General features: G+C 42.9%; 1 protein-coding gene and 1 long non-coding RNA gene across 3 annotated transcripts in view; one reads left to right on the plus strand and one right to left on the minus strand.

The window, feature by feature from the left end:
• Nucleotides 1-925: 925 nt before the first annotated feature.
• On the minus strand, nt 926-16,697 carry LOC141265225 (uncharacterized). Its single transcript, XR_012320065.1, has 3 exons — nt 16,227-16,697; nt 1,690-1,781; nt 926-1,032 (listed from the first exon to the last, which is right to left on the minus strand). It is a non-coding gene; the product is annotated as an uncharacterized lncRNA (long non-coding RNA).
• CHD1 (chromodomain helicase DNA binding protein 1) overlaps nt 16,261-25,448 on the plus strand; it is a 75,325-nt gene continuing 66,137 nt past the window's right edge. For both annotated transcript variants that reach the window (XM_073678021.1, XM_073678029.1), the window contains exons 1-2: nt 16,261-16,677; nt 23,610-23,769. In XM_073678021.1, coding sequence (XP_073534122.1) covers nt 23,723-23,769 — 47 coding nt within the window. In that variant the 5' untranslated portion in view covers nt 16,261-16,677; nt 23,610-23,722. The remainder of the gene's footprint in view (nt 16,678-23,609; nt 23,770-25,448) is intronic.

Consider the following 25,448-nt stretch of genomic DNA (forward strand, 5'->3'; position numbering starts at 1 on the left):
GAAGAGGGCACCGCTGGACAGCGGCCATGTAAGGAGAAACTTTTTTTTTTAATTTTTTGTACTGAAAGCCGCAATATGGGGCAAGGATGGGAGAACATGAGGGTAGGATGGAGACACATGGGGCTAGGATGGAGACACATGGGGCTAGGATGGGGGACATTATTACTGTAAGGGCTAATTAAGGGATATTATTACTGATGCCCCATCTCATGCTGCACATAACACATCTGCATCTCTGGCTGCTATGGGCATAAAAGGGGACAAACTTATGGTGTGGCCCCCATGCTCCCCTGACCTCAACCCCATTGAGAACCTCTGGAGCATCATCAAAAGGAGTGTCTATGATGGCGGGAGGCAGTTCACATCTATGCAACAGCTCTGGGAGGGTATTCTGTCCTCATGCAAAACAATTGGAAGCAGAAACCATCTAAAACCTGACAAATTCAATGGACGAGAGAGTTCAGAAGCTCCTTTCGAACAAGCGGTCCTATGTGCAAATGTAACATCACCTAGAATAAAGTTTTGAGTTGAAAACTGTTTGATTTCAGTTTGTAATAACCTGCTAATGCTTATAATTTCAAAAATGACCATTTTTTTGGTTCTTTATTAAAATGAAAAGGTTGAAAACTCTGCTGTGTATAATAATTTGGAACATGCATTTTGAGTGCAGTTTGAGTTTTTTATTTTTTTAAAAATATACTGTTATCATAGGCAGTTTGTACAAAAACCTTTCAATTGTACTCTAATAGTTATTTGACTGGAAAATTACAATGACTGCAATTCATATAGGTAATTTGGGAAAATCTGAGAAAATATTATTTGCATAATAATTTGGAACACAGTGTATTTTATTTTTGAGATTCTGTGTGGGGGGGGGGGTTCTGTTACTGTGCAGGACGGCACTATGTCGCTTTTTTTCTTCATCTGGCATAGTGTAGAAGTTGGGGAATGTGGTCTGAAAGTGGTCCTCTAGATAATATGTTATTTTCTGCAGAGACGAGTCTTGGTTGGAAGAAGTAATGATGGCCTGTGCTGAATGAAGAAGAAAAGCGAAGATGAATATCTTCAACTAGAGACGTTAATGGTGAGTCAGTGTGTTACCTGTACACTTATACTATATAGTGAGCTCCTGTGTATAATGTCACTGGTAATCCCTGTACACTGACACTAAATACAGAGCTCCTGTGTATAAGTCACCAGTGATCCCTATATACTATAAACAGAGCTACTGTGTAAAGTCGTCACTGTTAATCCCTGTATTACCTGCACACTGACACTATACAAAGCTCCTGTGTATAAAGTCACTGGTGATCCCTGTATTACCTGTACAGTTACACTATATACAGAGCTCCTGTATATAATGTCATCAGTGATCCCTGTATTACCTGTACAGTGACACTATATACAGCGCTCCTGTGTATGTCACTGATCACTGTATTACCTGTACAGTGACACTATCTACAGAACTCCTGTGTATAATGTCACTGGTGATCACTGCATTACCTGTACACTATATACAGAACTACTGTGTATAATTTTACTGATTACTATATTACCTGTACACTTGTACTATATACAGAGCTTCTGTGTATAATGTCACTGGTGATCCCCGTATTACCTGTACACTGACACTATATACAGAGCTACTATGTATGTCACTGGTGATCCCTGTATTACCTGTACACTTACATAGTTACATAGTTTATAAGGCCGAAAAAAGACAAGCGTCCATCCAGTTCAGCCTATTTCTTGTGCACTGAAGCTATTCCGCAGCGTTGATCCTGGGGAAGGCAACAAAAAAACATGCGGTATAGGCCAATTTACATCATTGAGGAAAAATTCACTTCCCGACACCAATCTGGCAGTCAGATTAAATCCCTGGATTAATTAACTAAGCATAAGATGTAATTTTATTGTTCTCAAAAAAGGCGTCCAGGCCTCTCTTTGAACTCATTAAGTGAGTTGGACATCACCACTTCCTCTCCCAGAGAGTTCCAGAGTCTCACGGCTCTGACCGTAAAGAATCCCCTTCTATGCTGGTGCAGGAACCTCCTTTCCTCCAGACGCATAGTGTGCCCCCTCGTCTTTGTCACCATCCTTGGTATAAACAGGTCATGGGAGAGATCTCTGTACTGCCCCCTGATGTATTTATACATGTTTATGAGGTCTCCCCTAAGCCTTCTCTTTTCCAACGTAAATAGGCCTAATTTTGACAACCTCTCTGGGTATTCTAGTCCCTCCATTCCCTTTATTACCTTAGTCGCCCTCCTTTGTACCCTCTCTAGCTCCAATATGTCTTTCCTGAGCACCGGAGCCCAGAACTGTGCACAATATTCTAAGTGCGGCCTTACCAGCGCTTTATACAGAGGAAGAACAATGTTCTCATCATATGCCCCTATTCCTCTTCTGATGCATGCCGTGACTCTATTTGCCTTCGCAGCTGCTGCCTGACACTGGGCACTCCAATTTAATTTGCTATTAACCAAGACGCCCAGGTCCTTCTCCATGTCAGATTTCCCCAACGGTTTGCCATTTAATATGTATGGGTGACTGCTGTTTTTCTTTCCCATGTGCATGACCTTCAATTTATCGGCATTGAACCCCATTTGCCATTTTTTGGCCCAACTCCCCAATTTATCTAAATCCTCCTGTAGCTGTGCCCTATCCTCATCTGTATTAACTACTTTACAAAGTTTAGTATCATCTGCAAATATTGCTATTTTACTATGCGCTGACACTGACACTATATACAGAGCTCCTGTGTATAATGTCACTAGTGATCACTTTATTACCTGTACAGTGACACTATATACAGAGCTCCTGTGTATAATGTCACTGGTGATCACTGCATTACCTGTACACTATATACAGAACTACTGTGTATAATGTTACTGGTGATTACTGTATTACCTGTACACTTATTTATTTTATTCATTTATATAGCACCATTATTTCCACAGCACTGCACAGACAATATCGGCACTGTCCCCATTGAGGCTTACAATCTAAATTCCCTATCAGTATATCTTTGGAGTGGGGGAGGAAACTGGAGAACCCGGAGGAAACCCACACAAACACGGGAAGAACATACAAACTCTTCGCAGTTGTTGTCCTTGGAGGGATTTGTACTATATACAGAGCTTCTGTGTATAATGTCACTGGTGATCCCTATATTACCTGTACAGTGACAGTATATACAGAGCTATTATGTATGTCACTGGTAATCCCTGTATTACCTGCACACTGACACTATACAGAGCTCCTGTGTATAATGTCACTAGCGATCACTTTATTACCTGTACAGTGACACTATATACAGCGCTCCTGTGTATAATGTCACTAGCGATTACTTTATTACCTGTACAGTGACACTATATACAGCGCTCCTGTGTATGTCACTGATCACTGTATTACCTGTACAGTGATACTATCTACAGAACTCCTGTGTATAAAGTCACTGGTGATCACTGCATTACCAGTACACTATATACAGAACTACTGTGTATAATTTTACTGATTACTATATTACCTGTACACTTGTACTATATACAGAGCTTCTGTGTATAATGTCACTGGTGATCCCTGTATTACCTGTACACTGACACTATATACAGAGCTACTATGTATGTCACTGGTGATCCCAGTATTACCTGTACACTGACACTATATACAGAGCTCCTGTGTATAATGTCACTAGTGATCACTTTATTACCTGGACAGTGACACTATATACAGAGCTCCTGTGTATAATGTCACTGATCACTGCATTACCTGTACACTATATACAGAACTACTGTGTATAATGTTACTGGTGATTACTGTATTACCTGTACACTTATTTATTTTATTCATTTATATAGCACCATTATTTCCACAGCGCTGCACAGACAATATCAGCACTGTCCCCATTGAGGCTTACAATCTAAATTCCCTATCAGTATGTCTTTGGAGTGTGGGAGGAAACTGGAGAACCCGGAGGAAACCCACACAAACACGGGAAGAGCATACAAACTCCTTGCAGTTGTTGTCCTTGGAGGGATTTGTACTATATACAGAGCTTCTGTGTATAATGTCACTGGTGATCCCTATATTACCTGAACAGTGACAGTATATACAGAGCTATTATGTATGTCACTGGTAATCCCTGTATTACCTGCACACTGACACTATACAGAGCTCCTGTGTATAATGTCACTAGCGATCACTTTATTACCTGTACAGTGACACTATATACAGCGCTCCTGTGTATAATGTCACTAGCGATTACTTTATTACCTGTACAGTGACACTATATACAGCGCTCCTGTGTATGTCACTGATCACTGTATTACCTGTACAGTGATACTATCTACAGAACTCCTGTGTATAAAGTCACTGGTGATCACTGCATTACCAGTACACTATATACAGAACTACTGTGTATAATTTTACTGATTACTATATTACCTGTACACTTGTACTATATACAGAGCTTCTGTGTATAATGTCACTGGTGATCCCTGTATTACCTGTACACTGACACTATATACAGAGCTACTATGTATGTCACTGGTGATCCCAGTATTACCTGTACACTGACACTATATACAGAGCTCCTGTGTATAATGTCACTAGTGATCACTTTATTACCTGTACAGTGACACTATATACAGAGCTCCTGTGTATAATGTCACTGATCACTGCATTACCTGTACACTATATACAGAACTACTGTGTATAATGTTACTGGTGATTACTGTATTACCTGTACACTTATTTATTTTATTCATTTATATAGCACCATTATTTCCACAGCGCTGCACAGACAATATCAGCACTGTCCCCATTGAGGCTTACAATCTAAATTCCCTATCAGTATGTCTTTGGAGTGTGGGAGGAAACTGGAGAACCCGGAGGAAACCCACACAAACACGGGAAGAGCATACAAACTCCTTGCAGTTGTTGTCCTTGGAGGGATTTGTACTATATACAGAGCTTCTGTGTATAATGTCACTGGTGATCCCTATATTACCTGTACACTGACAGTATATACAGAGCTACTATGTATGTCACTGGTAATCACTGTATTACCTGCACACTGACACTATATACAGAGCGCCTTTGTATAATGTCACTGTTGATCCCTGTATTACCACTACACTTTACACTATATACAGAGCTTCTGTGTATAACGTCATCAATGATCCCTGTATTACATGTACACTATGTACAGAGCTCCTGTGTATAATGTCACCATTGATCACTATATTACCTGTAAAGTATACAGTGGGGAAAAAAAGTATTTAGTCAGTCACCAACTGTGCAAGTTCTCCCACTTTAAAAGACGAGAGAGACCTGTAATTGACACCATAGGTAGACCTCAACTATGAGAGACAAAATGAGAAAACCAATCCTGAAAATCACATTGTCTGATTTGCAAAGAACTTTTTTTCAAATTTTGGTGGAAATTAACTATTTGGTCAATTACAAAAGTTCATCTCAATACTTTGTTATATATCCTTTGTTGGCAATGACAGGGGTCAAACGTTTTCTGTAAGTCTTCACAAGGTTGGTACACACTGTTGCTGGTATGTTGGCCCATTCCTCCGTGCAGATCTCCTCTAGAGCAGTGATGTTTTTTGGCTGTCGCTGGGCAACACAGACTTTCAACTGCCTCCAAAGGTTTTCTATAGGGTTTAGATTTGGAGACTGGCTAGGCCACTCCAGGTCTTACGAAGCCACTCCTTTGTTGCCCTGGCAGTGTGCCAAGCTGAAAGACCCAGCCACGTTTCATCTTCAATGTCCTTGCTGATTTAAGGAGGTTTGCACTCAAAATCTCACGATACATGGCCCCATTCATTCTTTCAAGTACACGGATCAGTCGTACTGGTCCCTTGGCAGAGAAACACCCCTAAAGCATGATGTTGCCACCCCCATGCTTCACAGTAGGTATTGTGTTCTTTGGATGCAACTCAGCATTCTTTCTCCTCCAAACACGACGAGTAGTGTTTCTACTTTGGTTTCATCTAACCATATGACATTCTCCCAATACTCTTCTGGATCATCCAAATGCTCTCTAGCAAACTTCAGATGGGCCCAGACATGTAATGACTTAAGCAGGGGGACACGTCTGGCACTGCAGGATCTGAGTCCCTGGCGGCGTAGTGTGTTACTGATGGTAGCCTGTGTAACGTTGGTCCCAGCTCTCTGCAGGTCATTCACTAGGCCCCCCCGTGTGGTTCTGGGATTTTTGCTCACCGTTCTCGAGATCATTTTGACCCCACGGGGTGAGGTCTTGTGTAGAGCCCCAGATCGAGGGAGATTATCAGTGGTCTTATATGTCTTCCATTTTCTAATTATTGCTCCCAGTTGATTTCTTGACACCAAGCTGCTCGTCTATTACAGATTCAGTCTTCCCAGCCTGGTGCAGGGCTACAATTTTGTTTCTGGTGTTCTTCGACAGCTCTTTGGTCTTCACCATAGTGGAGTTTGGAGTGTGACTGTTTGAGGTTGCGGACAGGTGTCTTTTATACTGATAACAAGTTCAAACAGGTGCCACTACTACAGGTAATGAGTGGAGGACAGAGGAGCCTTTTAAAGAAGAAGTTACAGGTCTGTGAGAGTCAGAAATATTGCCTGTTTGTAATTGACCAAATACTTATTTTCCACCAAAATTAGAAAAAAAATTCTTTCCAAATCAGACAATGTGATTTTCAAGATTTGTTTTCTCAATTTGTCTCTCATAGTTGAGGTCTACCTATGATGTCAATTACAGGCCTCTCTCATCTTTTTAAGTGGGAGAACTTGCACAATTGGTGGCTGACTAAATACTTTTTTTCCCCACTGTATATAGAGCTGTGTATGTCACTGATCACTGTATTACAGGTACACTGACACTATATACAGAGTTCCTGTGTATAATGTCACCAGTGATCCCATATTACCTGTACACTGACACTAATACAGAGCTCCTGTGTATAATTTCCCAAGTGATCACTGTATTACCTGTACAGTACATATTATCTCAGGTAAAAATAGAGTCCACCTCACTCGCATGCACAATTTGAAGATCGGAGGCAAAGGAAACGTACGTGCCTTGGACGTAGATGATTGCAAAGAAAGAGGAATCCAGCTCCACGGAAATACAAAACTCTTCTTTATTGGTGTGAATAGAAACACTTCAGTTGGTGAATTTAAAATGCCATGGTAGTTGATAAAACAACTAGTTTCAGGTAATAAAATCCTTTATCATGTTTAATCATATTACCAGTACACTGTATACTATGTACAGAGCTCCTGTGTATAATGGAACTTATGGTAATATTAGCATTCCGTTTTTTTTTTTATTATTAATGATCAGTATTGTAGAATTCAGTCACTATGTGGTGGTAATATGTGCTCCGGTCAAGGTGTGGTGGTAATATGTGATCCGGTCATGGTTTGGTGGTATTTTTCTCTTGCATGTGGTATAATTCGGTCGCTATGTGATGGTAATATGTGGTCTGGTCATGGTGTGGTGATGTTTCTTGTATGTGGTATTATTATTCAGTCACTATGTGGTGGTAATATGCGATCTGGTGATGGTGTGGTGCTATTTGTTAAGCAACCAGGCAACAAATATATGAAACAGGTCCTAATTTATCAGCAACAACCAGAGGAGAAAAGACCCCTAAAAAATTACTTTTATTAATTAAGTCTCAAAAGGACTGAAAAAATCCATACACGAACAACAATAATCCTCAAAAAAATCTTCAAAAAATGGGACATCAGATACAGATCTTATACCGACAGGAAGGAATACAGATTAATACTGTCCCTAATTCCTCTCCCTTCCTGGCAGCGGAGGTTGGCACCCTAATTTGTACTTTGTGGCGCCCCTGTTCGACGTCGCTTATGTCCCTACAAAGACCCTCTTCAAAATATTAAAAAAACACAATAGTGAGAAAAGGGTAGAAAAATAAGTGAACGTATAGGTTTAGAAGCCGATATATAATAATAAATATGACCAAATCTGTTCAATGGGACAGATGCCAACCTGGAGACCAGAATAGATGATCAATCCTAATGTTGCTTAAATAAATCAATTCATAGATAGATGTACTTTAGCAGCTAGTATCCTGATGCATTATAATGATCCACTACACAGCTATCTTGATCAATCTGTCTTGAACAATGAATAAGAAATCTCCAGTGTGGGTTCCACACAGATAGGTATCACATATATAGCATAGGGTTAGATAAAATTAGCCATTAGAGCAAAAGATTATATGTAGAGGGCTATTTAACACAATTGTCTCTAGGTCTTCAGGCTACAACTTGAGCAAACAATCTGACAATTCATACAGATAAAGAATGGCACTTAAGACTTAATAGTCCCATATAGATAGTCCCAAATGAAAAATGGCACTTATCATTAGTAGACCCTTAGTCCCTCTGACAATTCATACAGATAAAAATGGCACTTAAGACTTAATAGTCCCATATATAGTTCCAAATAAAAATGGCACTTATTACAAGTCCCTTAGTCCCAATGCGTTTCCCCTGGATTCATCAGGGGACCTTAGGAAGACATCAATCTCTCTCCTCAGACAACTAGTCAATGCTGCGTGTCTGGAGGGAAACATCCACATCCCATATATATATAAGAAACCCCCACCAATATATAATTAACATACCCCTGTTATGACTCCCAATGCGCACGTCTCATGTTTGCAGCCAAATACAAGTCTGTGAAACGCACAGTGTGCGTGTGGAACGCACGCCGGCGGAAGTGACGACTCACTGATGAGGCAAACCGGAAGTGGGATCACTGGACCGCATCTAGAGTTGCCGGAGCACACAGATGGAAAGCAAACCTGGAAGACAAGCTGACATCTAGTGGTACCTGCCAAAATGACAGAGAGGACGCCAATAACCACCCAGGAAGCCAATAAAAACGCGTTTCCACCAGGGTTCATCAGGGCACCTGAGGAGAACATTAATCTCTCTCCTCAGACAACCAGTCAATGCTGCGAATGAGGATGATACGCAGGATGATATATATGGGATGTGGATGTTTCCTTCCATATAAGCAGTATTGACTGGTTGTCTGAGGAGAGAGATTGATGTCCTCCTCTGGTCCCCTGATGAACCCTGGTGAAAACGCGTTGGGACTAAGGGACTACTAATGGTAAGTGCCATTTTTTATTTGGGACTATCTATATGGGACTATTAAGTCTTAAGTGCCATTTTTTATCTGTATGAATTGTCAGAGGGACTAAGGGTCCACTAATGATAAGTGCCATTTTTTATCTGGGACTATCTATATGGGACTATTAAGTCTTAAGTGCCATTCTTTATCTGTATGAATTGTCAGATTGTTTGCTCAAATTGTAGCCTGAAGACCTAGAGACGACTGTGTTAAATAGCCCTCTACATATAATCTTTTGCTCTATTGACTAATTTTGGATCTAACCCTATGCTACTGTATAAATGTGATACCTATCTGTGTGGAACCCACACTGGAGATTTACTATTCATTGTTCAAGACAGATTGATCAAGATAGCTGTGTAGTGGATCATTATAATGCATCAGGATAATAGCAGCTAAAGTACATCTATCTATGAACTGATTTATTTAAGCAACATTAGGATTGATCATCTATTCTGGTCTCCAGGTTGGCATCTTTCCCATTTCACAGATTTGGTCATATTTATTATTATATATCGGCTTCTAAACCTATACGTTCACTTATTTTTCTACCCTTTTCTCACTATTGTGGTTTTTAATATTTTGAAGAGGGTCTTTGTAGGGACATAAGCGATGTGGAGCTGGGGTGACACGAAGTACAAATTAGGGTGCCAACCTCCGCTGCCAGGAAGGGAGAGGAATTAGGGACAAAATACGGACAGTATTAATCTGTATTCCTTCCTGTTGGTATAAGATCTGTATCTTGATGTCCCATTTTTTGAAGATTTTTTTGAGGATTATTGTTGTTCGTGTATGGATTTTTTCAGTCCTTTTTAGACTTAATAAAAGTTATTTTTTAGGGGTCTTTTCTCCTCTGGTTGTTGCTGTGGTGGTATTTGTCCCTTGTATGTGGTATTATTCATCACTATGTGGTATTATTCATCACTATGTGGTGGTAATATGTGGTCTGGCCATGGTGTGACGGTATTTGTCCCTTGTATGTTGCATTATTGGTCATTTTAAAAAAATATATGCGACTAATTTCCTTAAAGAAAAATAAAGATATACCTAAAAAGAGTATTGGATATTTTAAGAAAAGTTTAATAGGTTAGAGCAGAGTAGGGCCCTGCCAAAAGAGTCTACCTTGTATAATGTCACTGGTGATTACTGTATTACCAGTGCACTGACACTATATACACAGAGCTCCTGTGTATAATGTCACTGGTGATCACTGTAACATAGTAACATAGTTTGTAAAGCCGAATAAAGACTTGCGTCCATCAAGTTCGACCTGTTAGTTCTGTAATTGCTAAAGTTGATCCAGAGGAGGGCAAAAATGATTTGGCCAATCTTCACCTGAGGAAAAATTCCCTCCCGACTCTGAAACCAGCAGTCAGAATAAATCCCTGTATCAACCTACTATTTTATTTTTAAGTATATGCTGAAATCTGCCTGGTATCTAGAAATGCATCCAGTCCCCGCTTGAACTGGTGTAGTGAATCCGACATTACCGTCTCCTCACTCAGTGAATTCATATTCTCACTGCTCTTACCGTAAAGAACCCCTTCCTATGCTGGTGCTGAAACCTTTTCTCTTCCAGTCTTAGTGAGTGCCCTCTTGTTACCGTAATATCCCTCCTTTTGAACAAATCCCGGGCAAGATCTCTATACTGTCCCCTAACATATTTGTACACATTTATTATGTCCCCCCTCAACCTTCTCTTTTCCAGGCTGAATAGTTCTAGTTTTGCCAACCTCTCTGGGTATTGCAGTCCCTCCATTCCCTTTATTAATTTTGTTGCCCTCCTTTGTACCTTTTCAAGCTCATTTATATCCTTTCTATATATTGGGGCCCATAACTGAGCACAGTATTCCAAGTGTGGACTGACCAGTGCTTTGTACAGTGGAAGAACAATGTTCTCATCCTTTGCAGCTATACCTCTTCTGATACATCCCATTACCCTGTTTGCCCTTACAGCAGCGGCCTGGCTTTGGGCACTCCAATTTAGTTTGCTATCAATCAAGATGCCCAAGTCCTTCTCCATCTCTGAATTCCCCAATGATTTCCCATTCAGTGAGTACTGGTGACTTCCATTTTTCCTTCCCATATGTATGACCTTACATTTCTCCTCGTTAAACCTCATTTGCCATTTAATGCTCCACCTACCCAGCTTATCCAAATCCCTCTGTAGGTCTGCACTGTCCTCTTTTGTATTAATTGTTTTACATAACTTTGTGTCATCTGCAAATATTGATATTTTACTATTTATCCCGTTGACTATGTCGTTAATAAAGATATTAAATAACATTGGGCCTAGTACAGACCCCTGTGGTACCCCACTAGTGACGCTTACCCAATCTGAGAATATTCCATTTATAACCACCCTCTGCCTTCTATCCTTTAGCCAGTTAGCTACCCACTTGCAGACATTTTCCCCCAGCCCCATCATTCTCATTTTGTATACCAACCTATTATGTGGCACGCTATCGAACGCTTTTGAGAAGTCGAGATACACGACATCCACTGGTTCCCCCTGATCTACTCGAGAGCTAACCTCCTCGTAGAAGTCAATCAGGTTTGTTTGGCAGGAGCGATTCCTCATGAATCCATGTTGGTTCGGGATTAAAAGATTATTAGCATCAAGATGCTCCGTAATTGCCTCTTTAATGAAGCTTTCAAAAATTTTGCCCACAACGGACGTCAGACTCACCGGCCGATAGTTTCCAGCGTCACTTTTCGCTCCCTTTTTGAATATTGGCACTACATTCGCCTGTCGCCAATCAAGTGGCACAGACCCAGTCTCAACAGAGTCCTTAAATATAAGATATAACGGTCTGTCTATCACATTACTTAGTTCCCTTAGTACCCGTGGGTGTATGCCATCAGGTCCTGGTGATTTGTTTATTTTAATGTTACTGAGGCGTTTCTGTACCCCAGCTTGGGTTAGATTTGTCATACTTAGTGAAGGATTAAGCTTGTCACTTCTCATTTCTCCTGTTAGTTCGATTTCCTTTGTGAAAGTTGTCGAAAAAAAAATATTTAATAGATTAGCTTTATCCTCATCTTTCTCTATGATTTTGCCTTCCTCACTTTTTATCGGTCCAATATTATCCGATTTAATCCTTTTACTATTTATATACGTAAAGAACAGTTTGGGATTTGATCTACTTTCCCTAGCAATACGTCTCTCTGTTTCCTCCTTCGCTATTTTTAATTGTTTTTTACAGGTTCTCGTTTTTTCCTTGTAACACATTAGTGCCTCCTTACTGTTTTCCTGTTTTAATCTCTTGAATGCCTCTTTTTTGCTATTTAACGCCCCTTTTACGTTCTTGTTCAACCATATTGGTTTCCTCTTATTTCTGGCCCTTTTATTCCCATACGGTATATATCTCTCGCACTGAGTATTCAGAATTCTTTTGAAGGTTTCCCATTTACTATTCGTATTCCTTTGATTAAGAACTTTGTCCCAGTCAATAAGTTGAAGGCTTTCTTTCAGCTGATCAAACTTCGCCCTCCTAAAGTTTAATGTTTTTGTTGTTCCCTTATTGATAACCCTACTGAAGGGCATTTTGAAGTCGATAATATTATGGTCGCTATTACCTAGGTGCCCCCCTATCTGTACCTCAGTTATTCTATCAGGCCTATTAGTCAATATTAAGTCCAACACGGCCTTCCCTCTCGTTGGTTCCTGCACTAGTTGGGAGAGATAATTATCCTTAATATTTGTCAAGAACCTTTTTCCTTTCTGAGATCTACAGGTTTCTGTTTCCCAGTCAATATCCGGGTAGTTGAAATCCCCCATTACAATCACTTCATTATGTTTTGCTACTTTGTCTATTTGTCCTAATAGCAGATTCTCATTCTCCTCTGTTATATTTGGTGGCTTATAGCAGACCCCCAGTAATATTTTATTATTATTTTTAGTTCCCTCTATCTCTACCCACATGGACTCGACCCCCTCTTCTCCCTCTCCTATATCTTCCCTTAGTCTGGGTTTTAGACATGACTTTACATATAAGCAGACTCCTCCGCCTTTCCCCTGTTTCCGGTCCCTTCTAAATAAACTATAATCTAATAAATTTACCGCCCAGTCGTAGCTATCGTCTAGCCAAGTCTCTGTTATACCTACGATGTCATACCTCTCCTCCGATATAAGCGCCTGTAGCTCATCCGCCTTATTGGTCAGGCTTCTTGCGTTGGTCAGCATGCAAGATAAAACTTTGGGGTTATTTAGCATCCTATTCTTCTCTAACGATCTAACTGTACTATCCCCACCCCCCTCTCCACCCTCATTATATTCACTTCTCCCCTTCCCCCTTGCTTGCCTCACATCCCACCTATTTCCTTGGTTTCCCCCCCCCCGTCTCTAGTTTAAAAACTCCTCCAACCTATTAGCCATCTTCTTCCCCAGCACCGCTGCACCCTCCCCACTGAGGTGCAGCCCGTCCCTACGGTAGAGCCTGTAGCCGACCGCGAAGTCGGCCCAGTTCTCCATGAACCCAAACCCTTCTGCCTTGCACCAACTCTTTAGCCACTTATTCACCTCCCTAACTTCCCGTTGGCGCTCCTGTGTGGCTCGCGGGATTGGTAGTATTTCTGAAAAAACTACCTTGGAGGTCCTTGCCCTAAGCTTCCTACCTAGGTCCCTGAAATCATTTTTAAGGACCCTCCATCTACCACTCACTTTGTCATTGGTGCCGATGTGGACCATGACCGCTGGGTCTTCGCCAGCCCCACCCAGTAACCTGTCAACCCGATCCGCGATGTGCCGGACTCGAGCGCCAGGGAGGCAGCACACCGTTCGGCGATCCCGGTCTTTGTGACAGATTGCCCTGTCTGTCCCCCTAATAATAGAGTCACCCACTACCAGAACCTGTCTTGCCTGCCCTACACTTACCCCCTCCCCCTCATTACTGGAGCATACACTCCCCCGGCGGTCAGAGGATCTGTCGTGCTCCAATAATGCCGGTTCTGAACCAGCCTTCCTATACTTCTTCCCTCTATCCCTCCTAACTGTTATCCAGCTCCCTGCCTGTTCAGCCTGCACTTCCCCTCTATGCTCCACCCCCAGTATTGACCCATTGAGTGTCTGCTCGGTGAGCAGCAAACTCCGTTCCATGTTGTCGATGCTCCTCAGTACCGCTATCTGAGCACTTAGATCCAGAATTTGGGCTTCCAAGTGCACGATATGCTCACATCTCTCGCAGCAGTATGGATCCTCGAGCGGTTGCTCACGGAATGCATACATTGCGCAAGATGTACACTGCACGGCTCCGGCCAAAATGGACGTCATTCTAAATATGGGGATACAGTCAGTATATATATACAAGTACAAAACACAATTACTTATATATAGGTGTATGGACGGGGATCAATTAGGGATGTGCAAGTGTATCAATTAGATATCGGCGTGGGATCAGTTAAGTATCAAGTATGGACGGGGGAATCAGATAAGTAGGTCAGGTGGATTAATTAAGTAAAAAGTAAAGTAAAGAAAGAATGAAATACAGTCAGCAATTCAGTCCTAAGTCCTCCCTTCCAAACTCCCTGAATCCAAAGTCACTGAAAAACAAGTCACACACTTACTTTCGTTCGCACTTACGCTCCGGACACACGCAGCTCGTTCACACTCGCAAACTAAGAGATTTAAAGAGTTTTTTTTTTTTTTTTCTTCCTTTTCCATCAATGCACCCTTCACCTCAATGCACTTCCAAAGGTACACTATATACAGAGCTCCTGTATATGTCACCAGTGATCACTGTATTATCAGTACACTGTATATTATGCACAAAGCTCTTGTGTATAATGGCACTCATGGTAATATTAGTATTGTTTTTTTTTTATTAATGATAAGTATTGTAGTATTTGTTTACTTTGTGGTGGTAATATGGATCCGGTCATGGTGTGGTGGTATTTGTCCCTTGTATGCAGTATTATTCGGTCACTATGTGGTGGTAATATGAGCCTGGTCATGGCGTGATGGTAATATGTGATCTGGTCATGGTGTGGCGGTATTTGTTCCTTGTAAGCGGTATTATTCGGTGACTGTGTGGTAGTAATATGTGTTCTGGACATGGAGTGATGGTATTTGTCCATTTGTATGTGGTATTATTGATTATTTTAAAAAATGTATGCGACTCACTTCCTTAAATAAAAAACAAATAAAAATATACCTAAAAACAGTATTGTGTATTATAAGAAATGTTTAATAGGTCAGAGAAGAGTAGGGCCCGGCAAAAAGAGTCTACTTTGTCGTGGTGACGGCTTAAAAAAGTGTTTTGGCCAAAACAAAAGTACGTGATATGGTGTTTGATGGGAACTATTAATATGTGATTGGTGATGACGTAGCGCCGAAGTGGAGATTTTCCAAGAGTGGGCGGTGAACTGTGGAAGGTTCGAGGGGTGGATTCTCCAGAGGAGGGGGGGATTTGCCAATGAGGGGCCCAGAAATTCCCGGTGCCAGCCCTGCACATGTGCGCACCTTCGCTCACTCACTCTTTTTCTTGAGAACTGGTTAAGACCAGTTGACCCTTCACCAACAGTTAGAAAATCACAGCATCTGGTCCAGAGAGGCTCACAAGTATGATTATCACCAGACACGTGGCCTCATGGTGCCATCACAGCCCCTTTACAATACATTATTGCCACCCAATGACACTGAACAGCACATGCCCCAATAGTCTCACACTTCCTCCTATTCGGTAGAGCCCCGTAGCCCGCCTCCACTCCTCTATGGGGATATTATATTAAAGCCTATTCACACCAGACTTCCCTGGCTATGCAGGGGATCTCGCGGTTACAGCAGCACAGCGCTGAGCGCCGTCACCCTGGCAGCGGCCCCTGAGTTTCCGCCTGACAGAGACAAGCCCATAATAGACATTGCTCGACAGCTGCACCAACGTTAATGAACTTCCTGCCGGAGTCTCGGCGGCTGAGCAGCTCCATCCAGGCACTACTTCCCCTCAGCCAGCCGCCGGAAGTACGCCGCTTACGTCACCCCGAGCCGCCACTGTCTAGGATTCGCCTCGTGTGTACACGCCCCTTTGATAACTCCGCCCATCCTCCGCTCTGCACTCACCTAGAATCGCATGATGACCACGCCCCTTAAGTGACGACGAACACGCTGTTGCCGAGTGCGGGGCGGAGTCAGCGGTTTTCGTGTGAATCCACGGCCTGAGCTACGCGCCCTGCAGCGCTCCCGTGACGTCACGCCTGGGGTTTCCATCCATCGTGAGTTTCGGAGGAGCTCGGCGGCGTCATGGCGGCTGCCAGGAGATAAGGAGAAGGTGGCCGGGAAGAAGCGTGTGACCCGCGGTAACCTCCGCCGTCGCCGCGCTCCAGTGAGACTCGGCCGAGTGTGGCTGCGCGGCCGCCGCGTCCTGTAAACAAAGGCACGATAACTCTCCTTGAGTGGGGATTGGAGGGAGAGTCGGAGCCGGAAGGAGGCCCAGGCCTCGGGGCAGCGCGCACGTAGCGGCCTGTGTTCGCCCGGGACGGTCAGTGACTGGAGGCTGCCGAGGACGCGGCAGGTGAGAGCGCGGCGGGAGATGGCGGAGCAGGCGGGGGCCGGGAGCAGGCCGCGGTGAAGGACTTCTCCAGGGCGCAGGAATGCGGGCGGCTCCACTGCTCGGGCCTGAGGTGCTGGGCTGCCGGCCGCGGGGTTGAGCAATCGTGTGAACACAGCCTTGTTACGTGTGAGCGGCGCAGTGACCGCTGCTGTCGGGAATGTCGTGATAGGACAGGCTAAGCGGCTCACTGCTGCCGGCTATATCGTGATAGGACAGTGTAAGCGGCTCACTGCTGCCGGCTATATCGTGATAGGACAGTGTAAGCGGCTCACTGCTGCCGGCTATATCGTGATGGGACTGTGTACGCGGCTCACTGCTGCCGGCTATATCGTGATGGGACTGTGTAAGCGGCTCACTGCTGCCGGCTATATCGTGATAGGACAGTGTAAGCGGCTCACTGCTGCCGGCTATATCGTGATGGGACTGTGTAAGCGGCTCACTGCTGCCTTCTATGTCGTGATAGGACAGTGTAAGCTACTCACTGCTGCCGGGTATGTCGTGATAGTGTAGTGTAAGCGGCTCACTGCTGTCGGGAATGTCGTGATAGGACAGGCTAAGCGGCTCACTGCTGCCCGTCTATATTGTGATAGGACAGTGTAAGCTGCTCGCTGCTGGGAATGTCGTGATAGGACAGTGTAAGCTCCTCACTGCTGCTGGGAATATTGTGATAGTAGTACTATTCATTATAAGCTCCTCTCTGCTGTACAGGAGCCTGTAATACCTTGGTGATACTGTACATTATACGCTCCTCTCTGCTGTATAGGAGCCTGTAATACCGTGGTGATACTGTACATTATACTCTCCTCTCTGCTGTATAGGAGCCTGTAATACCGTGGTGATACTGTACATTATACACTGCTCTCTGCTGTACAGGAGCCTGTAATACCTTGGTGATACTGTACATTATACGCTCCTCTCTGCTGTATAGGAGCCTGTAATACCGTGGTGATACTGTACATTATACACTGCTCTCTGCTGTATAGGAGCCTGTAATACCGTGGTGATACTGTACATTATACTCTCCTCTCTGCTGTATAGGAGCCTGTAATACCGTGGTGATACTGTACATTATACGCTACTCTCTGCTGTACAGAGGTCTGTAATACCGTGGTGATACTGTACATTATACACTGCTCTCTGCTGTATAGGAGCCTGTAATACCGTGGTGATACTGTACATTATACGCTCCTCTCTGCTGTACAGAGGTCTGTAGTACCGTGGTGATACTGTACATTATACGCTCCTCTCTGCTGTACAGGAGTCTGTAGTACCGTGGTGATACTGTACATTATATACTCCTCTCTGCTGTACAGGAGCCTGTAGTACCTTGGTGATGCTGTACAGAGGCCTGTAATACCGTGGTGATACTGTACATTATACTCTCCTCTCTGCTGTACAGAGGCCTGTAATACCGTGGTGATACTGTACATTATACACTACTCTCTGCTGTACAGGAGCCTGTAGTACCTTGGTGATGCTGTACAGAGGCCTGTAATACCGTGGTGATACTGTACATTATACTCTCCTCTCTGCTGTATAGGAGCCTGTAATACCGTGGTGATACTGTACATTATACGCTCCTCTCTGCTGTACAGAGGTCTGTAATACCGTGGTGATACTGTACATTATACGCTCCTCTTTGCTGTATAGGAGCCTGTAATACCGTGGTGATACTGTACATTATACTCTCCTCTCTGCTGTATAGGAGCCTGTAATACCGTGGTGATACTGTACATTATACACTACTCTCTGCTGTACAGAGGTCTGTAATACCGTGGTGATACTGTACATTATACACTGCTCTCTGCTGTATAGGAGCCTGTAATACCGTGGTGATACTGTACATTATACGCTCCTCTCTGCTGTACAGGAGCCTGTAATACCGTGGTGATACTGTACATTATACGCTCCTCTCTGCTGTACAGAGGTCTGTAGTACCGTGGTGATACTGTACATTATACGCTCCTCTCTGCTGTACAGAGGTCTGTAGTACCGTGGTGATACTGTACATTATACTCTCCTCTCTGCTGTACAGGAGTCTGTAGTACCGTGGTGATACTGTACATTATACGCTCCTCTCTGCTGTACAGAGGTCTGTAATACCGTGGTGATACTGTACATTATACGCTCCTCTCTGCTGTACAGAGGTCTGTAATACCGTGGTGATACTGTACATTATACGCTCCTCTCTGCTGTACAGGAGCCTGTAGTACCTTGGTGATGCTGTACAGAGGCCTGTAATACCGTGGTGATACTGTACATTATACTCTCCTCTCTGCTGTACAGAGGCCTGTAATACCGTGGTGATACTGTACATTATACACTACTCTCTGCTGTACAGGAGCCTGTAGTACCTTGGTGATGCTGTACAGAGGCCTGTAATACCGTGGTGATACTGTACATTATACTCTCCTCTCTGCTGTTTAGGAGCCTGTAATACCGTGGTGATACTGTACATTATACGCTCCTCTCTGCTGTACAGAGGTCTGTAATACCGTGGTGATACTATACATTATACACTGCTCTCTGCTGTACAGGAGCCTGTAGTACCTTGGTGATACTGTACATTATACTCTCCTCTCTGCTGTTTAGGAGCCTGTAATACCATGGTGGTACTGTACATTATACGCTCCTCTCTGCTGTACAGAGGTCTGTAATACCGTGGTGATACTGTACATTATACGCTCCTCTCTGCTGTATAGGAGCCTGTAATACCGTGGTGATACTGTACATTATACGCTCCTCTCTGCTGTACAGAGGTCTGTAATACCGTGGTGATACTGTACATTATACACTGCTCTCTGCTGTATAGGAGCCTGTAATACCGTGGTGATACTGTACATTATACGCTCCTCTCTGCTGTACAGAGGTCTGTAATACCGTGGTGATACTGTACATTATACACTGCTCTCTGCTGTACAGGAGCCTGTAGTACCTTGGTGATACTGTACATTATACTCTCCTCTCTGCTGTATAGGAGCCTGTAATACCGTGGTGATACTGTACATTATACGCTCCTCTCTGCTGTACAGAGGTCTGTAATACCGTGGTGATACTGTACATTATACTCTCCTCTGCTGTATAGGAGCCTGTAATACCGTGGTGATACTGTACATTATACACTACTCTCTGCTGTACAGAGGTCTGTAATACCGTGGTGATACTGTACATTATACACTGCTCTCTGCTGTATAGGAGCCTGTAATACTGTGGTGATACTGTACATTATACGCTCCTCTCTGCTGTACAGAGGTCTGTAGTACCGTGGTGATACTGTACATTATACTCTCCTCTCTGCTGTATAGGTGCCTGTAATACCGTGGTGATACTGTACATTATATACTCCTCTCTGCTGTACAGGAGCCTGTAGTACCTTGGTGATGCTGTACAGAGGCCTGTAATACCGTGGTGATACTGTACATTATACTCTCCTCTCTGCTGTACAGAGGCCTGTAATACCGTGGTGATACTGTACATTATACACTACTCTCTGCTGTACAAGAGCCTGTAGTACCTTGGTGATGCTGTACAGAGGCCTGTAATACCGTGGTGATACTGTACATTATACGCTCCTCTCTGCTGTACAGAGGTCTGTAATACCGTGGTGATACTGTACATTATACTCTCCTCTCTGCTGTACAGAGGCCTGTAATACCGTGGTGATACTGTACATTATACACTACTCTCTGCTGTACAAGAGCCTGTAGTACCTTGGTGATGCTGTACAGAGGCCTGTAATACCGTGGTGATACTGTACATTATACGCTCCTCTCTGCTGTACAGAGGTCTGTAATACCGTGGTGATACTGTACATTATACGCTCCTCTCTGCTGTACAGAGGCCTGTAATACCGTGGTGATACTGTACATTATACGCTCCTCTCTGCTGTATAGGAGCCTGTAATACCGTGGTGATACTGTACATTATACTCTCCTCTCTGCTGTACAGAGGCCTGTAATACCGTGGTGATACTGTACATTATACGCTCCTCTCTGCTGTACAGAGGCCTGTAATACCGTGGTGATACTGTATAGTATACACTACTCTCTGCTGTTTTTATCTTAAATGCTTCGGCGTTCCAGGTAGAGCCTGGCTGAGTGACAGGTCTCTCTCATGTATGTACATAGGGAAAACCTGGTGATCAATAGTGCGGTGCTGGTAAAAGCCATTCATGGGCTTCACTGGAAAAATCAGGTTTCTCCCTATAGTCCCAGGCAGGCTCTTCAGACTATGACTTCTCTGAAACAATGGACTGTTTCAAAGAAAATATACCTGCCTGCAATCGTTCAGGTTCTGATTCGTGCTGCATGAATTGACTTCAGGTTTCCTCTTACGGGGTTGCTCAGCCACCAAAATGTTTTTCGAAAATTATTTAGTAGTAAATAAGACTATTACTAGCCTTACCAATTTTCCACTTATCCTGATATAATGCTTCCTGGGACCCCCCACATGTATCAGTTTTTTTACTCCAGTGACATGTCAGTGCTGTCACCTGACCTCTGGAACTTCTCACTTGTCACATCGATGACCTTCAGTGGAGTTGACACATTTTTGCTGCGGCCAGTGATTGGCTGGGGGGGGTCACATGTCTGTTTCAACAGATCATCTGTGTAGCCAGAAGAATAGAGATTGGCAGGAGACTGTCTCATGGGAGTGGCGGGGGATCTCAGAGATGTGGATTACTACTTTTATTAGTTTATAGTAACGACAGTTCTTTCGGGGTTTATATATAGCTCGTGAAATCCTGAGAGAACTGTCATTACTACAAATAAGTTTTTGCTGTCTTGTAAATCAGGAAATGGATCTTGTGTATTTGCATGTCATGCACGGTCTGTCATAGCACTAATAATGCTCTCCTTAATTAGCTATGTATCTGATATACGTGACAGCACTGTGTTACTGATGGAGGGACGTGATCTTCAAGTTCTGTAAATGTAAAACGGATCTTTCTGAGACAGACCAGTCCCGTACATTTATAGCATGAATTTCCATTTTCTCAGTCTTTACTGATTAGACTGGATGCTCTTGAGCTCACTTATTGTATGAGGAGTAGATGATTGCAGCATATACCTTGCATCTTCAGTGCTACCTAATGCAAATTGCAGCTTTATATGGACTGCTTAATCACCATGTTCCCTTTACAAAATAAAAGCAGCCATGCTCCCCTCTGGTGCTGACACCTCCTCTCCCGGGGGTCTCCTGACATCAGAATGTAACTTGTGCCCTGCCGTCCGTCAGTGGCCGCTTCACTCTCTCCTCCATAGTAAATAAGAAGGGGTTGTCTGAGTAGTGGGAAACCCCTTGAAGGCTTGGTTCGCTTTAATACAGTGCTCTCCACCAAGCACTATGTCTGGTTTATGTTGGAATCCCCCAAACTGTAACCCTAGTGGAGCCGACAGTCACATTAGACACTATCTGGCAGTATTTTTTTTTTTTTCAGACATCACTAGATGTGACAAACCATGTTTCTGTGCATGTCTGAAAAACACAAATGCTGTCAGGATGGAGGCCAGATAATCCTACAATCACTGTGGACACTGATTCAAGTGACTAGCTCTGTCAGGGTTCCCGTCAAAATACTTGTTTTTTGGGGACAGAAATCCTGAATGTGAACCTAGCGGAACGAATGAAGGCATTTCCCATATTACCCAATAAGCTCTCTGCCTTCTTTCCAAGCTACTGCAGAAGAAAGCAAGTTGCGATCTGAATGGATATTTTTGTATCCAGACTAGTTTTCACTTCCACAATATTTACATTTTTGTGAATCTGTTCTTGGTCTGTGTACAACTCTTTCCTTACTATGACCCAAGAGACATCAATACACTTCTTTGGTAGAACCTCAAAGGTGTACGGTCTCCATTACCGTATTCTGCTTGTGAGCAATATTAAGACTGCCCGTGAATGCATTGTGACCCCATACAACCTCTTGAGTTGTATAGATCTGCAATATGGCTCCTATAGTCTTCTATGGGGCTGTCCTGTTTCTCTGTTACATAAACTGGTTGTTTGTGGCTAGAGTTTTGCGGGTTTCACCAGTACAACATATGGCATCACACAAAATACATGTCTCTGCGTATTACAGAGCGGCACTCTACATCTAGCCATCTCTTTCTGCCCCCTTCTCTTCCATACCTGTTAGACCTCAGACTGTGGTGAGTCTGACTTTCAATCATCTTTATATTAAAAAAGCAAATCGCTCTGAAGATTAATTGTTCATCAGCTTGGCTTCCTAGGGTATGTGCACACAATCAGTAATCGCTGCAGAATGGACGCAGTGCACTTGCCCTGCGTGCAAACTGCAGCGGCCAGATGTTACAGCACAGTGGATGGGATTTGTAGAAATCCCATGTCCACTATGCGTCTGCGGATCACCCGCGGAAACTGACATGCGGCGCGTCGGGGCCGCAACAGGCTCCGGATGGTGAGAACGTAGCCATAAGGATTTTGTAATTTTATCCAATATGACATTTATGTATTTTTTTTTCCTATGAACTGATTTAATTATAAGGGGTTGTCATGTGAAAACAAGTTATCACCTGGGTGATAACTTATTGATCGATGGAAGTTGGCACCTGCATCGATCTGCAGAACGTGGGACTTTTATCCACATATGAGTGGAGCGGCTGGGCACATGTTAAATGGAGCTGCAGTCAGGTGTTCAGCCTGCCGTGCCATTTTGTAAGAAGTTTAAAATTTCCCCGATCTGATGATTGGTGCAGGTTCCAGTAGTGGGACAGCCTCTGTTGAGCAATTTATCACCTATCTGGAGGATAACTTGCTTTAGCTGGATAACCCCTTTAAATGTTTCCCGTCGGGTCCACTGCATTGTATGTTGCAGCTTATTTTACTGTTAACAGTTACATATTAATTTTACTTTTTTTTTTTCTTTTCAGATGACCTTTCCTTAGTATTTTTTAAAAGTAAGAAGCTAAATGTGGAAGTATTAATATCCAGCTCCTCATCTTCAATTTGTACATATTTGTTTTAAATCTGTGAACATTTGACAATGAACGGGCAGAGTGATGACGAAAGCAATAGCAGTGGAAATTCAAGGTGAGATTTACTTTGTTACATAGACATTGTTAAAGGGGTTGTCCATTACTAGCAGGGCTGTGGAGTCGGTAAGCCAAACCTGCGACTCCGACTCCTCAATTTTCCTTACACCGACTCCACGACTCCGACTCTCACATATATTGCTTATATTTAAGTGAAAAATTTATTGTAGTACAATGTGAACATAAGACATTTAAGCATTTTTATGATACAATAATCAAGATATTTAGATAGAATATAATATATATTTATTGGAATACAACTTTAGAACACAAAAAACTGTAATAAATTATAAATATTTAATACACTATGTAATATCGATTATTTATATACATATATAGTGTTTGTATGTGTGTGTGTGTGTGTGTGTGTGTGTGTATATATATATATATATATATATATATATGTGATAAACTATGTAAGTGGCAAAAAACAGTTTTCAACAAAAACATACTAAATAACCTTTGTGCAGTCTATGAATTTGTTCTAAGAAATAATATCGCCTCCATCAGATCCTCCTTCATAGATGATCTCAAATCTGACCTAATAATTTTAAGGCTACAGAACAACCTCTCTACACTAACTTGCTTTGGAGGCAAAGCCTTAACCACATGGGCATCATCTCTAACAATTTCCGGGTATAAAGGAATTGCCTCATGCACAGTCCGTTTTGATGAACGGTTTAATTTTTCTGTTTCTTTGAGAGCAAGTGAAATATTTTGCTGAAATATGGTCAATCTGCTTGCTATAGGAGATGGAGTGAAATCTTTTTCCTTGCGGCAACGCTTTGCCTGCTCCATGTCATCCTAATACTTGTCAAAGTCAAACTCCTCATCTGATGAGGATGAAGATATGGCAGCAGTAGCACTGTCAGGACCCAAGTCCTCTTCCGCCTGGCAGTCCTGTTGATCATCAAGCAGTATACGATGACTTGGGTCCACATAAACAGCTGCCATAAAAATTTTATTTTCCAATAGCTGTGTCTCTCTCCGTTTCATTGAAGCTGAAATGCCATCTGCGATTAAACCTCCTCTTTGGGACAGGCAAAATAGCAAGTTCTTCCACTCCCTTATGAAAATGCCAGCAGTTAAATCCTCAGCTTGTAATTTTTTAGTCACGGTAAATGGGTGATTAAGCAATTGCTTCAATTCAGCCACCTGTGTCCATTGACCTTCATTTAGGTTTACCTGAGGGTCCGCCATATCTATAAGAAACGGTTTTAGTTCAAGCAATCGCTCAATCATTAAATAAGTGCTGCCCCACCGAGTGGCTTGATCGACAATTGCCCCTTTCCCAGCGCGTCTCTTCAAGATGGAATCAATTTTAGGGGTTCCGGCGGCAATAACCAATTTCCTCACTTTTCCAATCAGATTTCCAGCATGTCCCTCTTGCAGACTATCTCTTATTGCCAGCTGCAGCGTGCGCACAACACAGCGCATGTGATGAATAGGAAAGTGTTTTGAAGCAGCTTCAACGAGATCATCTATTTCTAAAGTATAATTTTGCTGTTCTGTTGAAATATCTGTTTGTTCCTCAGTTACATGAACAGCACTGTGACCTTCCATCTCAAACATACTGAATCCTAAATTTTCTTCTAGCTGTTGTTCATTACTCTCATTCATCAGTTTAATTGTACTTATCATGTTTGAAGCATTGCCCGTTACAATAGCAAGAACCTG

The sequence above is a fragment of the Phyllobates terribilis genome, unplaced genomic scaffold (assembly GCF_046119375.1).
Source record: "Phyllobates terribilis strain yellow unplaced genomic scaffold, ASM4611937v1 Scaffold_1__5_contigs__length_1240528914, whole genome shotgun sequence".
Lineage (NCBI taxonomy): Eukaryota > Metazoa > Chordata > Amphibia > Anura > Dendrobatidae > Phyllobates > Phyllobates terribilis.